We start from the raw sequence: 16,069 nt of genomic DNA, 5'->3' as shown, positions 1-16,069 counted from the left end.
CAGAGTGACTTTGATTATTATGATGAAAACACCACAATTTAGGCTCTGGGCCAAGCTTCGATACGTTTCATTTCCAGCCTGTTTCTACACCAGGGAAAAGCACGTGGAGATGCAGGAGCTGAATTAAAATGCTAAATTCACCATTCAAACAGTCAGACGTAGCAGATCACTGGTAAAATACGATTAAAAATATATCATTCACATCTGCAAAGTGGTCTAACTGGTCTAGCACAAGGATTTTACACCAAGGGGTCCACAGGGAGTCTGTAGATTGACTGTTGTGGTTATTGTAATAACTATTACTACTACAGTACTACTAATAGTTGAATAAAAACGGATTAATAATGTTTTTTTAGAACAAAAATTACTATTATTAAATGCTAATAAAATTACAGTTTTAAAGACGTTTTTACATTTAAATATTTTTATTTTTATTATTTTGATTACTATAGTATTACTACAAGCACTATTATAATAATTATAATAAAAATAGTAAATCAAGATTGATTATAGGTACTATTTTTTAGAGCAAAATCTATTGTTACTATAAACTTATACAATTAGACAGTTAACAAGATTAAAGACAGTTTAAAGTATTTTGTTTAATGTAGCATTATTTCAACAATCACTATTAAATAATAATAATAAATGTAATAATTATTGTTATTACACTGCTAGTAGTTTTAAATGCTAACTAAATAACTGAATGAAGTTTAGTTAAAAAGTATCATTTTTATAACATTATTATGTATGAAATTAAATTTATGATTTCAAGAATTTTAATTATATCAGATTATTAACATTATTACTACAACCACTGTTAATCCTATTACAAATAAGAGTGTAAAACTAGAACAAAAATATAAAAAGACAATTCTTAAGGACATAAGTATTTTTCTATTATTACATTATTAAGTGTTATTTCAAATGTATATTTAACTGTGAGTATCCTGTAACTCATTAATAACATTAATAAAATTAAGTTACATGCATTTTATACTATTAAATGCATTTTATTAAGTTATACCAAAGCCATCTGAGAGTGTGGGGATCCATGTGTGAGAAAAGATTCGCTTGTTCAACACATTCCTCTTTAAACCAATATAAAGTTCAGTGACAAAGAGCACAGACTGACAGGGAACCGTCCATGAGTTTTTATTAAACCTTAAGTACAAATTGAAAAAGTAAAAAACAAAACCAAAATAAAACAATATAACCAACATGAAACCTTTCCTCGTGAGAGGAAGAGCTGAGATGCAGTGCTAATAAATTAACTCGCCTGACCTTGAGCAAATCTCTCATCTTGTAGAAAAAGGAACAAAAACAACAACATTTCTGAATAAAATACATCGTAAGGCCATAAAAACTTGACAAAAGCTGTTTTTTGTTGAAAACACCCGACTTGGTTTTCATTAAATACTCCTAAAACAGTTCAGTCTTCTGTTAAGGACAACCAAAAAACTGGATTATAGTTTTTTTTTTTTCCTTGACAGTCTCCACTGGCAAGCTCAGTGCAACATGAGTAGCTACTACAATGTTGAATTTTCAGTAATGAAAATGTAAAAACCTTTTTTTTTTCTTTTTTTTGAAAGTATTTTCCCTTTTCTTTAAAAAAGTAAACCTAAAAAACAAAACTAGGGGGAAACCGCGACTCCATATCTTAGTCCTCAGTGATGTAAGCAGCACTTAAAATGTTATACACATTACCAGAGCAACCCTTTACGCATCAAACTCCCACAGCTGAAGAAACTGAAATGTAAGGCTTTTCTTCATCTGGCATCATCCATCAATCTATCTGTCCTTTACTTCTGTCACTCCAACAAAGGCTCAAGTATTAAAGACATTTACAGGATTATGTACAAAAAGGTGATTTTCTTACGTTTCTTTAAATCAATGATACTTCTGCAAAAAGGAAAAGACAGAACAAAAAGAAACAATAAAGAAAAAAAATAATAAAGAAACTGTATTTCACATTTTACACCCTTTGAATAGTGGCTCTAAATTGAGAAAGAACAAAAGAGAAAATGAAAAGTCAAAAACACAAAATATAATAATTACAATAATATTATAGATTAATTAATGTTAACTGTTACAGATGAAGCTAAGTCTGGAAGAATGGAATGTTGACACGATTGCACATCTAGAAGCGGAAGAAGTCTCCGGGCTCTTCCGTCCTGTGGGATAAGAAGCTAGCGAACAGCACTTCTTTCTTATTACCTTTTTTGTATTGATATACAGTAAAAAAACAAAAAACAAAAAAACAAAAATGAAAACAAAAACAACAGCACCAAAATAAAGATCTCCCCGCTAAACATCAGGCACAGGTATCGCTCGTAAGCATCAGCGTGGGAGGAACCCCTCTCACTGACGGGACAGGACCCGCTCATTCAATCCTTAACACCCACTTCCTCAAGTACAGCCCGACCTGCTGCCAAGGAAACCAGCGTTCCCCGAATCCACAGAGGAAAGTGTGAGATAAAAACCAGTCGAAATAAAAACACACAGTATTTCCTCTTTAAAAAAAAACAAAAACAGATATTAAAACAAGCTAAATTTCAAGTGTTTACTGTCTTTAGAGCTGCGTCTTCCGCAGAGGAGCTGGCTGCATGTCGACTAAATGAATTCAATTCAAAACAAATGTGATGTCACCAAACGAAACAAAACAAAAATTAAACATCCAAGCAAAACTAAAAGGATAAAAAAAAAAAAAAAAGATCAAAACAAAACTAAAAGGATAAAAAAAAAAAAAAAAACATCCAAAGAAAAATAAAAGGATAAAAAAAAACATCAAAACAAAACTAAAAAGATTAAAAAAAAAAAAAATCTAAACAAAACTAAAAGTATAAAAAAAACAAAAACAAAAACAAACATCAAAACAAAACTAAAAGGGAAAAAAAGAAACAAAAAACACAACAAACTAAAAGCAAAAACAAAACAAAAAGCAACGCAAACACCAAGATGAATAAAAAAACAAACACCAAATAAAACACCAAAACAAAAAAACTAAAACAAAGTATACACCAAAAACAATGAAACAATGAAAAAATAATGAAAAAACATTCTCGGGCAGCTCCATCAAGCACCAACATTCAAAGGAAAGGGGTTTGGAAAAATGAGGAGAGAAGCACCCATTTGTCCCAAGGTTCACAGTTCAGGAGGAGCGTGTGTGTGTGTGTGTGTGCAGTCAATGGGGCCGAAGACGAGGAGGAAGAGGGTCCAGGCAGAAAGGATGACATCATACTCCCACCTGTCAGTGAAATGCACACCTGGGACCATGTCTCTTAATGCTATCAAACATCTGGTGAATACAAACTAGAGCGCTAGTGCAAAAAAGGCAGCCTGCTTTCAACACAGGAAACTCTGCCCTGCTATGTGGGTGATAAGACACAAACGATATAAAAAGAGGGAGAAGAAATCGATTGGGTGACGTAGGCGTCGCTCCTCATGAGACGGCGGCGGCGGCACTTTTGGACAGGTGGGTCGGCAGGTGGGTCAGGGACAGCTCCACAGCAGATCTCTTGCGGGGGCCGCGCTTGGTGGGAGGTTTGGTGGGACTGGAGCCATTACAGCCGTCTGCTGCGCCTCTCACCAGGGCTTTACCACACACCTGATTCACCAAACTGTTGATCTGCTCCTGAGGGACCAGACCGAGACAAAGACAGGGAGAGACCGTCGTCAAAAAGAATTCAGCTTTACAATCACAGGAATAAATTACATTTTAAAATATATTTAAATGAGTCATTTTAAATATGTTACAGAGAATCAACTTCATCTTTGTTTTTTTTTTGCACATGTCCCAAAAAAACATGCAATTTGCTTAAATTAATAACAAATTAATATCTGGTGAGACACAAACTGTTCAGATGTGAACTTATGGTTTTGAGGAAGAAAAGAAAAACAAAAAAACTCTCACTTGAGAATTGAGCGAACACAAATTTGTCAAAAACTGCAGTACAACACTGAATCCACAGAAACTCATTTGTATGTGGAAATGTTTATCCCTCTGCCAAAACACAATACTTTCTGAAGGAACAGAAACAGTCCATTTAGGAGGGTTGCTGAAGCTGATAGCGTCTCAACAGCTCCCCCTGCAGGCATGTTCCCGGTCACATGTCTTACCTCATCATAGCGGTACATCATCTTGAGGCCGCGGCAGCTTTTGTGTTTCTCCACGTAGTGCAGCGCACACTCCAGACAGAAGACCACATTTTCATTCTCCTGCACCACCTGCAGCATTAACAACAGCCATCAGCTCAATCAAGATCAGAACTCAGTTTCAACCCTTTCCTTTTTACAGTGATGACTGAATGTGGATTATCAGCACTGGAGGTAAAATCACATCTGTGAGTCAACTGTAGAACTGTTCAGTTATATTGAGATGGCAACAAAAGATTATACAACACACACCGACAAAACTACAATGAAAACCAGTGTTGTACAGTACAGAACAAAGCGCATTACAGAGCACTGCAATATAGATTAAACTAGTCAATCCAGTAAATACTGTAGACTTTATTGTGATTTGTAGTATAGTGCAGTAGTGTATACATCAGTGATTTTTAACCTTGTCGACTGAGATAACACTCAAAGGGGCATTCAAGACATTTCTAATACTTCTATTATAAATCACAAAGCTACACATTTTAGTTTAGGGAACACTATTCACTATTAACTAGTTTCTTATTAGCATGCATATTCCTAGCATAAGGGCCGTCTTTTTCAGTGCCTACAAAGCACATATTAATGCTGCATGACTATATTAGACCCTTTACATAAACTACTACAAACAACTACCTTACATGCTTAATGTTGCTTATTATGAGCAGTAATTAGGAGTTTATTGAGGGAAAACTCTTGGTTAATCATCAATGTGTTCCCTAATCCAAAGTGTTACCAAACTGTTCTATTTATAGAAAGCAGGAGTAGAAACATTGAAATATTCATATAAATTTGCAATATTAAATAAATATTTAAATATTATAAAAAAAATTATCATTTGTTTAATTAATTAATTTTAATTATTTGAAATATGATTAAAGATATTAAATATTAACATAATAAACCTCCTTAATTCCAAAAGTCTTAATTCTCCTCTTTAGGGTTAAAACAAAAACTTTTGTACTCATTTGAGATTATGCTTTCATTTTATTTCCTTGACTTTTCTTGGTCTTTAAAATCCCCTCATTCCCTGGATAATGTGATTCTTAAATAAAAATTACAAAATAAAATAAAATAATAATAATAATAAATAGTTTCACCTTTATATTGGTAGAGAACAGCTATTACAGACTATACACAGTACTTTAATATTAATATTAGTACAGTATATACTGTACTGCCCACTAAAGTGTAGTCTAGTTTTTACACTGTGCCCCAATAATCATACTATCTATCCTAAATAATGAAATGAATAAGTGCTTCCCATAATAACAGCATGGTTTCGATGCCTAACATGGGCTAATTTGGGAGTTTTTATTATGTATACTATATTGAGATCTACAGTAGAGTGTAACCTGAGCTGAATCTCACCATAGATAAGTAGCAGAGGTGCTGGCACGTTTGGCAGCGTCTCTCGGACGACTCCAGCGCCAGCCACTTGCGGGGTTTCTTCCTGGTGTCTGCGGGTGACTGGTTGTTGTCGTGCGTGCAGTAGCGTGCGGAGGAGAGCAGCCCGGCTTCATACAGATCCTGCCTTTGCTTCATCTCTATGTTCCTGTAGGACAGGGATATTCAATTCCAGTTAGAGGACCAAGAGGTCCGGTTTTTAGATTTCCAGACCGACCTCAACCCCAGAACAGTTCTATAAAAAAATAGAATTAAAAACACTTGATCAGTTAGGCCAAACCTCAGCGTGGCTTTCCAGCGCTCACCTGAGATCTTTGAGAAGATTAGAGATTGTACTGAGCACAAGTCTGTTTTCTCGTTTGGCCTCGGCTGTGGCGATCTGGTAGAGCAGCTTCTCCATAGAGAAGGGTTTTGCTATGTGCCTGTATTTCAGGTCCTGGAAGAGAAGAGCAAAGATGTAGAGCGTCTTCTAAACGTCTTTAGTTCAAACGGGCGGATGTGGAAATGGGAGAGCCTCACTTTAGCAGCCTCGTAGCCCAGGTTCATCCACTGTGGTGTGGCGAAGTGCACGGTTTCAGACACACTGTAGCCGCAGCACACCCTGGACACGAACGCACCGGGGAAGATCACCACAAACTGCCCGCTCTGCTGGACCGTACGGTGGACCTTGATCCCCTCACGACAAAGCACCTCTGGAGAAATCTGGAGAAATGCGGAGACATGCAATGTGAAACGAGTGCACAGAGAGGAGATGCGAGTTTTGTTTACAATATCTCACCATAACGTTCTTCTCCAGCATTTCCAGTCCCGGCGTGCCGTTGGCTTGTAGCAGTGTGTGCACCACTTTATCAAGCTTTGCCTTTTCCTCAGCAGGAATAGAATACCTGTAATGGGACGGGCACAGTTTCCTGTCAGTGTCAGTGTTTGGTTGACAAAAGACTACAGCGCTGTCTGCCAGCTAAACCAGCTTTGTTGCCATGGAAACAGGCCTTGGCTTTATTATGATGAGTCATGCACACAAAAACACAAACAAACAAACAAACAGCTGATTCTGGCGTGAGTGGAATACACACTGTAAGTGTCTGCGTGTTTTACAGAGTAATGCGCCCTCTAGAGGAGCTGATCTGCACAACACAGCTGAGTTACCAAGATATACAATTTTAGAACGAAATGAAAATTAGCAAACACAATAAAAATAATTTTTGGTAAAAAAAATTAAAAAATACAATTAAATAAATAATAAATAAATACATAAATAAATTTGCTTTGGCAACTAATTGAAATGTTCAAGTTGAATTACTAAATTTACTAAAACTGATAAAAATGTCAAAATCACCAGAAAATGACAAACTTTGTTCAAATGAAAACATAAAATAGAAAAATAAAAACTATATATTTTTTATAATATTAAAATTAGACAATGTATCTAAAACTAAATAATAAAGATTCACTGAAGAAGACAAATATTGTAGTGCTTTGTTAAAGAAAACAATCGTTGTTTGTTAAATGTTTGGACCTGATAATTACAACAAATATTTTATTATGTAAAACAGCAACTTCAATAACACACTGTATCAGCAATATTTATATTTTTATGAAATAATATATACACAATTATATATATACACATAAAACTTTATAATGCAAATGATCAATAGTTTAATTAAACGTGTCTAATAAACATTTAATTATTATTTGAAGGTTTTTTTTTATTAGTATTTTTTAGTCTCGGCCAAACAAATTATAAATAAATACTTTGAATTAATTTAATGTTGTTACATACATCATTTAACACCCCACCGCTGGTTTATGGGGCAAATGTTCAATTCAATTATTTTTATTCATTTCTAGACAGTACCTCAGAATAACTTACCAAATGCAATCAGCACCAGTGTGTAAGTAGTCAATGTATGGAAGGCGGTTTTGGTCTTGTGACCAGCATGAGGTAGAAAAGACCATGCCGATGTTCAGCCAGGGAACAGTCACCCCTGTGAGAGAGAACGAGAGAAAGCCGGTGATGACTTATTCAACAAAGGAGCTTTACATGATGTCCTTCCTGCTACTGACAACAATAGTAGACTCACCAGGCACAGCACCAAGATGGCGCAGAATGGATCCAGAGTTATTGGGAAGGACAGTGAGGTTCCATCCATGCCTGCAGCGACAGAGAGAAATACATTTTTATAAGCGGTTGTACATCTTCCCACAATGCCTTTAATTCAACTCAAATGAAAGCAGCTCTTACTTGGAAAAGGGTTCGGACTTGCCCACAGGGAAGCCGCTTCCATGTGTGTTTGTGTCCACTTTCCCATAATGCACTGCTACGTGGCAGTCCCTCTGCTCCACTATCCGCCAATAATCTTGCTATATAAAGAAGAGCAGGACAGATGGAGATGAAGAGAAATGGCAGGAAATATGACAGGATGCAAGGATACAACTGTCATGGGATACGCTTATAAAATATGCAACATGGAAAGTACATGCTATTTAAAGAGAATTTGTCATGGAGCAGATGTGATTATACTTTTTTTTTTTTTTTTTTAGCAGCAGTGACCAGGGTTGACATTTCACACCAGTAATATAGTAGTATACTGCACTGTACATAATTACATCTGTCTAAAATACAGGAAGTGGTTTGTGTGTACCTCGACTTCAGCAGCCCCAGGCTCTTTATTGAAGCACATCATCATTGTATTTCTTGCTATTCTGTAAAAGGTGGTCAAAGATACCGATCTCCCCTGGAAAAAAAACAACAACAAAACAATAAACAGTAAGAAAAATAGCAAAATAATCTGTGGAATAATCTGTTTGTTTGTTTGTTTGGCGGCCATCTAGGAATTGGCTCCAGGCAGCTTTCAAAAACAAGAATTTTATAACATCGGTCAAATTACAATGAAGTTCTGTTAAATGGGGCTTCTTCTGCTTATATTAAAGCTGCGGTAGGGAACTTTTGACGCTCTAGCGGTTAATAAACAGAACTGCTTGCGCCTTGCGGAAGAACATCGTAGCCGGAACTACTTCTCTCTGTTTATGTCTATGAAGAATCACAAAGGTACTGGGTTACTCCGCCGCGGTACCCCCGAAGCAATCTAAAATAGTCCGAATATAAACACTTATTATAGGTGCACCCTAGTGATTTAGGACAAGCCAAAAGCACTGTTTGGAAAATGGATTCATGGTGTACTTGCTTATTATATAAATTTTTCTACATTTTGAACACAAACATAGTTACCGCAGCTCTGATTGGTTATTTTTACCGGGAGCGGATGACTTTCTGCAAATGGCAATAGGACCACTGGGAGGAGCCAGAGGAGCTTGATTTTTTTTTACAGATTATCTGTCTCATATTCTACTGTCAGGACATAATGACAGGTTTAACAAATATGTAAAAAATATTTTTTTACAAAAGTTACCTACTGCAGCTTTAAGGTTAAAACTTGAGGTCATAGACATGCTTTTCTTTTTTTTTAAAGACTAGTTACTTCCTTTCCGTTCCATGGACAACTATCAAGTTAAGTGTTTTGGTTTTTCCCTTTCATTGTTCCACACACAGTCTCTTCTGAAGCACCACAGCACAACCGTGGAAAAGCACTCACACTCTTAACCGCAGGACAGCACTGATAACTATAGACAGAGACAATTGCCAGGTACCGCACCGGAGATGAGCAAAGTGCAGTGTGTGTGAGAGCTGAGCTGTGACCTATATTCAGAAACCATTCTGTGAAGAGGCCCACTCTCACCGTCCCGCCCAGCGGAGAGTGTTACCTCTGACAACAACACACACACAGACAGACGGGGTGCTATAAGAGTCAGCGGGGTAGTTTTATAGGGCTCGTGGGGCAGACGGAGTCACCTTACATAGACTAAAGCTAAGACCTCAGACTCACGTACACAAGGAGCTGAGGGCCTGGGAACAAGCCCTCTCACGCAACAGCCACCATCACCGATACCCACTCACCCACAGTCACAGTTCTCTCTTTCCTTTAACAAACACAAGAACCACACAAACTCTGCCCTATATCTCTTTTTACATTGGTAATCTACTTTCTACTACAGCATGCTAACCAAAACGAAACCTTCCCATGTCTGAATTCAAACACTGTTTATGGGCAGCAGACAGGATGTGTGAAAAGTGCTCTTCACTTGAACCACACACACACACACACACACAAAAGTATTTTAATTTCTAAATCAGCCTCATGCTAGCATGACAAGCTAATAACGCTAATAAACATAGCATGAAAAGTCTCTGTGCACGAGAAAAATCACAACTTTGGCCAAAACGCGATATCAAAGCACCATAATTTAGCTTCAGGTCGGGAGCACGCTTATGATGTCTTACTGTGTTTGAGTTATAGAGTTCGTAACAGATCTATGGCATTTTGTACCTTTAAATCTGTCTGAGGAACAAAATAAGACTCATACTGGCAGCTTAGCAAGTCGTAGCTCTGAAACGAAGCTCAAATCTGTGATGCAGAGCACGGCATAGAGACGCATCCATCAACCGCTGTAGAGCCAACCGCAGCAGCATTAAAACCCAAAATGCATCACATATTAAGCTTTCTTCCTTTCTTCCCCAGCACCGTACAGATGAACACAGTCATCACGCTTGATATTCTGGCAACTCCTCTGGCAGCTCAGCGGCGAGCCCTCTATGCTCGCTCTAAACACTTCATTACCTAAGAAATGGCACATCTGCCAGTCTGACTGGGTGAATACAGTGAATGAAACAAGTTTGACACATAATACTGCCAATTCAGAAAGTAAACACAATAGCGTTAGCATGCTGAATAGATTTAGGATTGCCGTTCTCAAAGCAGGAGGTGCTTTACCTTGTATATACATTTGTGCTGGTCACTGAGAACACCTTCATCTTCTGCCTCCTCATGTGCCTCATCACTGTCCACTTTTTCCCCTTTCTTTTCCCGAGCAAACAGTCTGCGGCGGCCGGCCTGCCGCTGGGTGTCTTGCTCTTTGTTGTGATTGCGGAAGCCATTGCGGTGGTTGAGGCCGGTGAGCCCATTCTTGGGTTCGTAACGGGGAAGAACCAGAGACCGCTGGCCGTTATCCAAGTGGCCCTCCAGGGGTCCCCGCTTGCGTTCCAGAGCTTCCTTTTCTGCCAGCACCTCCTGCTCCAGTCGCCGGTGCTCCTCTGGAGACAGCAGGTCATAAGAGAGCAGGTACTGGAGGTAGGCCTCCTGGAGCTTGGCCAGACGGTCCTGTGCTGATTTGGGAATGCGAAGCAGGTCGGCCAACCGGCTCCATTTTTTCAGGTCCATCACCTGCTGCATTCCACCCATGTCGCAGACCAGCTCGGAAAAACGAGCCAGATCTACTTCACAGCCACCTGAAGGGGCAACAATGAGAGGGAAGAGATGATTGTGAATGTTAAATGCACCGCACATTAGGAAAGTAAATTAACAGTTTTTGAACAAGTCAACTAAAGCACTGCAACTATGACACACTGCACCATCTGCTGCTAAATGAGTACTGACAGCTCCAGTATTCAAATTCATTACATTTCACAGCTCATTCATTCTCTAAATATGTTAGCGGAGAAAAGGCGTGGCATCTTTATTTGCCTTTTGAAAAATAACGAAACATAAAGACTGGAGAAATTAAGATACTTTAAGGAACCGAGAGAGAGAGAGAGAGAGCGCCAACAAAGGTCATTGAGCAGGAGTTTAAAAGTCTCGAAGGAATTATTGAAGCATTTCGGCAGCATTCTAACAGGCTCAATAAACATTTATTTCAACCGTATAGTCTGACCGGGCCCTCAAAGAGCACACAGGATTCTGAAGTGAAGCAATGGTGCAGGACTGCTTTAAAACCTTGTAAACATGTAACTCTGCTGGACAAGCTCTGGGGCAATGGGCGATTGTTTTAACATATGGTTTCCCAACTCCTGGCAGACAAGAGACTTGACAACATATGTTGAGAATGGACCATGAGGCTGCTCACTGGTCAGTTTACATGAAAATGGTTAAGAATAATGTTGACAGGATGATATGTAATTACAGTTTACTTACACATGCACAGGGCAACACAACTACAGTTATTGCTTGATAAGTGGGTTACACAAGACCAGAAATGGGCAACGGTGCTCCTGCAGGGCCATTGTTTTAGTGTCAACCATATGAAGCCCACACCAGCCTAAAATGTATTCTTAGAATTATCTTGATTCGATTTTTCAGGTAGGTTTGATTGAGTTGGAGCTAAAATCTCTAGCGTATTGACCACTCCAGAAACAAAGTTTCTTATCACTGCACTAGCCCCATAACAGGGCTTCTCAAATCCAACCCTGAAGGGTCAAAGCCCTGCAGAGTTTAGCACCAATCCTAATGAAAAATACTTGAGCAAGCCAATCAAAGTCTTAAGAGTTATTAGAAAATTACAGGTAGTGGACCTCAAGGCACTCTGCCATATACCAACAAAAGCTTTTGTAATCATAAAGTTTTAAGTGGTCTCACCTATAAGCGGTGGCTCGTCCATTGAGATGCCCTGAGATTTGAGGTGCTTCTTAATGCAGGCCAGTTTCTGAACATTGGGGCCCCAGCGCCGACCCAGCTTGTGGATGCGCTGAACCTGTGTCACAAAACGCATATCGTCGTTGAGTTTGCATTCTGGCCTCCAGTCAGGAGGAGGCAACACTCTGCACAGTCCAGAGGACTCGGCCCGTTCCCGAACTGAGTCGAGGTACACCAAAGGGTCCTGAAACTCCCTGGTGGTGGGCTTGAAAACGGGCACCTCCCCCAAGGCTGCACACCCGGCCCTTCTCCTCTCCCGTTCCCTGTCTCTCTCCAGCCGTGGTGGAGGCGTGTGTGTGGGTTCTGCTGGTTTAAAGGATTTGCTGGCTGAGGTAGTGGATGTGGTCCGGTTGAGGGCGGGGTTAGTTTGGGCCCTCTGCTGTGCTTGTCTGATGAACATCATTTTGCCAGCAGAGGCACGTTTGGGCCGCAGACGTGCTGGCTCAGGGGTAGCGGGGTTCTGGGGCATGGCTGGGGAGGCGGGAGCAGCAGGGGGCGACGGAGGAGGGGCAGGACCCATTTTCTGAGCAGGGGAGGCGGCCATTTCAGTGATACTGTGTGCAATAGTGATGGTGTTGGGGGGCTTGAACTGACCCAGGGCCTTCTTGCTGCGAGTTTCCAGTGGGCTAGTCTGCAGTTTAGCTTTCTTAACCTCAGTGACAGGTGGCTTAGTTTTAACCTCGTCACTCTCAGTTCCAGCTCCGATGATCGTAATGGCATCACTTCTGCGTTTAGAGTTACGCAGTCCCTGCCGGACTTGCCGGACATCTTCCTTCTCTTCCCTGGCACTGTGGCGTCCATTAAGCCTGCCATTAGGCCGGCCCCCGTTAGTCATCTTATGCACCCCGTTCGATAATAGCACCTGTTTGCGGGTTTTTGCATTGATACTTTGGGATTTTCCTGAGTGAGAGAGCTGTGGCCGGCCACGGCCGCTGCTGGCTGGATGATGAGAATGATGGTGGTGGTTGTTGCTGTAAGCATGGAGGCCAGCAGAAGCAGCATGCTTGCCATGGTTGAGTTTGGCTTTCTTAACCAGTTCTCGTTTTGCTTTGGTGTAGGTGATGTGGCCCTTGGTCTCGGTGGCTGTGTACTTCACAGTTTTGGATGGCAGATGGAAGTCTTTTGACTTTTTGGCACTGGACGTATGCCTGCCGACTGATGATGCTCGTGTGAGTCCATTTACTTTCGTGACCTAAAGTGAACAGAAGATATCATCATGTTACATAAAGTGGATCAAATGCAACTTACTAAGGAACTGGGAGAATTCTCAAATAGTCCCTTCAATCTCGACTCCAAAAAAAACCAAATCTTTCTTGTGTGTATTTGCATACAGAGTCAGTCACAGTGCATGTTTCGGCTCACACAATAACACAGACCACAACAGAGCTCCAAAAACCCCAAACCAGAAAAAACTGCAGGGAAGAAAGAGAGAGTGGAAGTGTACCAGATAGAGAGAAAAAAAAAATAATTTATTCAGTGCCAACAGCTGCGAAACTATCCTTAGAAGTAAAGTTTAATCATAAAACCCCATTCAAGTACCAATTCATAGTTGGCACAGTATATGAAAGTTCTTCAAATTTGTCTTTAATGCACCAAATAAAAGGAGCTGTGCTTTCAGCTGATCTGAGGCCCCCAATATTCTTCACAACAGAGCAGATGCAGCTTGGGTTACGCCCGGCCTCTCATTGTTTTACAGCCGCCATGGGAATTAGACTATGCCAGGCTACAAACATAGTCAGCCTCGACTTCTCTCTTCACATTGTTTTCTTTGGCTCTGTTTTTCTGGCAAGGCAGAAAGGATTTGATTTCCTATGTGTGTGTTCTCACAGCGCCAAGAAAAGAAGAGGGTTTTAGTGGGCCAAAACTCCAGGTGAAATAAACACGATGTGCTTCCTGACATCAGAGGACTCTTATTGGACTCACTTTTGGCCTAAAGTCCTTGATAAGCTTTTAATCAAAACAATGCAATAGCACATGAATGGTGTACTCAAGGTACGCAAAATTTTCTTTTTGGTGAATAGTATATAATGGTATAAATGGCCTCCAACAATGACAGTAGCCCTATTCAGCCCTATATGGTGCAACTCATTTCAGCTAAAGAAAAAGTTAAGAGCTAAGAAAAACTGATGATAAAAGTTGATGGTCTGATACAAATTAAATTTGTATCTCTTCCATAACATGGAAACATGTACTGCAGGAATGATGTTTTAGTTCCTAGTAAAGTTACTGCTATCTAATTACATTTTTACTCACATTTAAATCACACATTTAAAAATGCAGCTTTTGTCAAAATGTGGAATTTCCTACCTGATAGAAATGAATGCTGAATGTTCTGATGAATTCATGCTCTGTGAATAGGCCTTTTGCACATGTTGTGCCACACCCTCTCACATCCTTCCCACTTTATTTCTCTCTTTAAAGTCTCTGAACGCATTTATATAACAGTGTCCAGACTGTGGTGATCTTTGGGCCAGAGGTTCGCTGACAGACAAACGAGGAGATTGCTGAGGGTTTTTGAAGTAAGACATCGGCTGTATTGTATTCCTATCAGGTGCAGCCAAACAACAAAGAGAGGCTATTAAAAGATAAGGGGGACTGAAATGTGACCTCCTTCATCAATCGCTTCCCCTTGTCGGTGCTTAAAAAAAAAAGGGAGGGAGAGGGGGAGAATATAAAAGAAAGCGACAGACTCCAGCCCCAGAGGCATGCATGATGAATGCTCTCTGCAGGTAGAGTAAGTAAATGTAGCATGATGTCAGCCATGTCTATGTAGCCCCCCGTCATCACACCCGCCCCATTTTGAAATAACACGTCAGTGGTCTACGGCACGCCCCATCCCATCTGCCGGGCTCTGAGAGCACGGAATGCAATTGTAATGATAATACCACTCAGCATTACGTGCCGGATGCTGAGTAGAGCTCGCGCGGCGACTGCGCTGCAGAAATCCCATGTCTGGCTCGGTGTAATGAGCGCCGTGACCACTAGAGGGCTCACTGATCCCAGAACACTGCCTGAGGGTGCAGACGAGCCCTGCCGCACGATGCCAGCTATTATTTAGACTGCCTGAAAAGGTGGAAGCGATAGAGAGAAACCGCGTAGGCGAGAGAACACAGGTCACTGGACCGTCCCCAGTGGGCAACCTCTTGAAACCAGAGCAGGCTGGAGGAAACGAGGAAGGAAGCAAGGAAAGAGAATGGAAGGAAGGATGGAATAGTTAAAGGCCGGTTGGCCAAAGCCGTGCGATTAAATTGGCTTAACAGCCAGGAACAAAAACAAGAGAACACACACAGACAGAGGCCAGGCCAGCTCTCTGAAGTGGATCTTGGTCACACGTGAGCATGAGGGAGGACAGATGACATCATGTGTTGCTATAGGCCAGCTGCAGCATAGCAAAAGATTTAACGGAGAACATCTGCAGAGCTGCAGCCCACACCACACACACACACACACACAGGCACACAGGCACGCACACACACACACACACACACACACACACACACACACACACTTCTACCTATGTGTTAAAAAAATGCTCTATAACTGTCTCTCTCAATTTGAATGTCAATTTAACTCATATTAACAGTGTAAATAATAATAGCTATAAAGAAAAAACAAAGGAATTAAAAAAACATTTAAATATGTAAGTTTGCTTCCTTTTTATGCTTACTGTATATATATATTTTATATGAATTTTTGGTTGGGAGAATGGGGGTTCAATCTACTTCTCTTTGGAAACAAACACAGCCAAGTACCCACCCATTAAAAGAACAAAAACACTTTAAGACAAAGCCAAAATATCAAAAAGACTCATTAATAACTGCCATGGATACAATGAAACAAATAAATAGACCTTAACTCGGGAGAACAATTAACATCGAGTCCAATAATAATGCTGCTGAAACTGATCCTGCACCTGCTGTGAGCAGCATGAGATCGCTCTTCTTCCCAGATCAAGTTATTCTACGCAGACGCTCATA

At 40.3% G+C, this 16,069-nt stretch overlaps 1 protein-coding gene across 1 annotated transcript in view; it reads right to left on the bottom strand.

The window, feature by feature from the left end:
• Window positions 1-2,948: 2,948 nt before the first annotated feature.
• The window catches only part of LOC113119499 (protein Jumonji), a 106,418-nt gene continuing 93,297 nt past the window's right edge, over window positions 2,949-16,069 (bottom strand). Inside the window, exons 7-18 of the mRNA XM_026289029.1 lie at window positions 12,036-13,284; window positions 10,398-10,912; window positions 8,211-8,303; window positions 7,811-7,929; window positions 7,650-7,720; window positions 7,439-7,553; window positions 6,344-6,449; window positions 6,085-6,267; window positions 5,871-6,001; window positions 5,530-5,713; window positions 4,120-4,227; window positions 2,949-3,634 (exon numbers count right to left, since the gene is read on the bottom strand). Coding sequence (XP_026144814.1) covers window positions 3,443-3,634; window positions 4,120-4,227; window positions 5,530-5,713; window positions 5,871-6,001; window positions 6,085-6,267; window positions 6,344-6,449; window positions 7,439-7,553; window positions 7,650-7,720; window positions 7,811-7,929; window positions 8,211-8,303; window positions 10,398-10,912; window positions 12,036-13,284 — 3,066 coding nt within the window. The 3' untranslated portion in view covers window positions 2,949-3,442. The remainder of the gene's footprint in view (window positions 3,635-4,119; window positions 4,228-5,529; window positions 5,714-5,870; window positions 6,002-6,084; window positions 6,268-6,343; window positions 6,450-7,438; window positions 7,554-7,649; window positions 7,721-7,810; window positions 7,930-8,210; window positions 8,304-10,397; window positions 10,913-12,035; window positions 13,285-16,069) is intronic.

This window comes from Carassius auratus, chromosome 19 (genome assembly GCF_003368295.1).
Source record: "Carassius auratus strain Wakin chromosome 19, ASM336829v1, whole genome shotgun sequence".
Lineage (NCBI taxonomy): Eukaryota > Metazoa > Chordata > Actinopteri > Cypriniformes > Cyprinidae > Carassius > Carassius auratus.
Note: the sequence above shows the minus strand (reverse complement) of the source record. Positions and strands in the feature narration are given on the sequence as shown.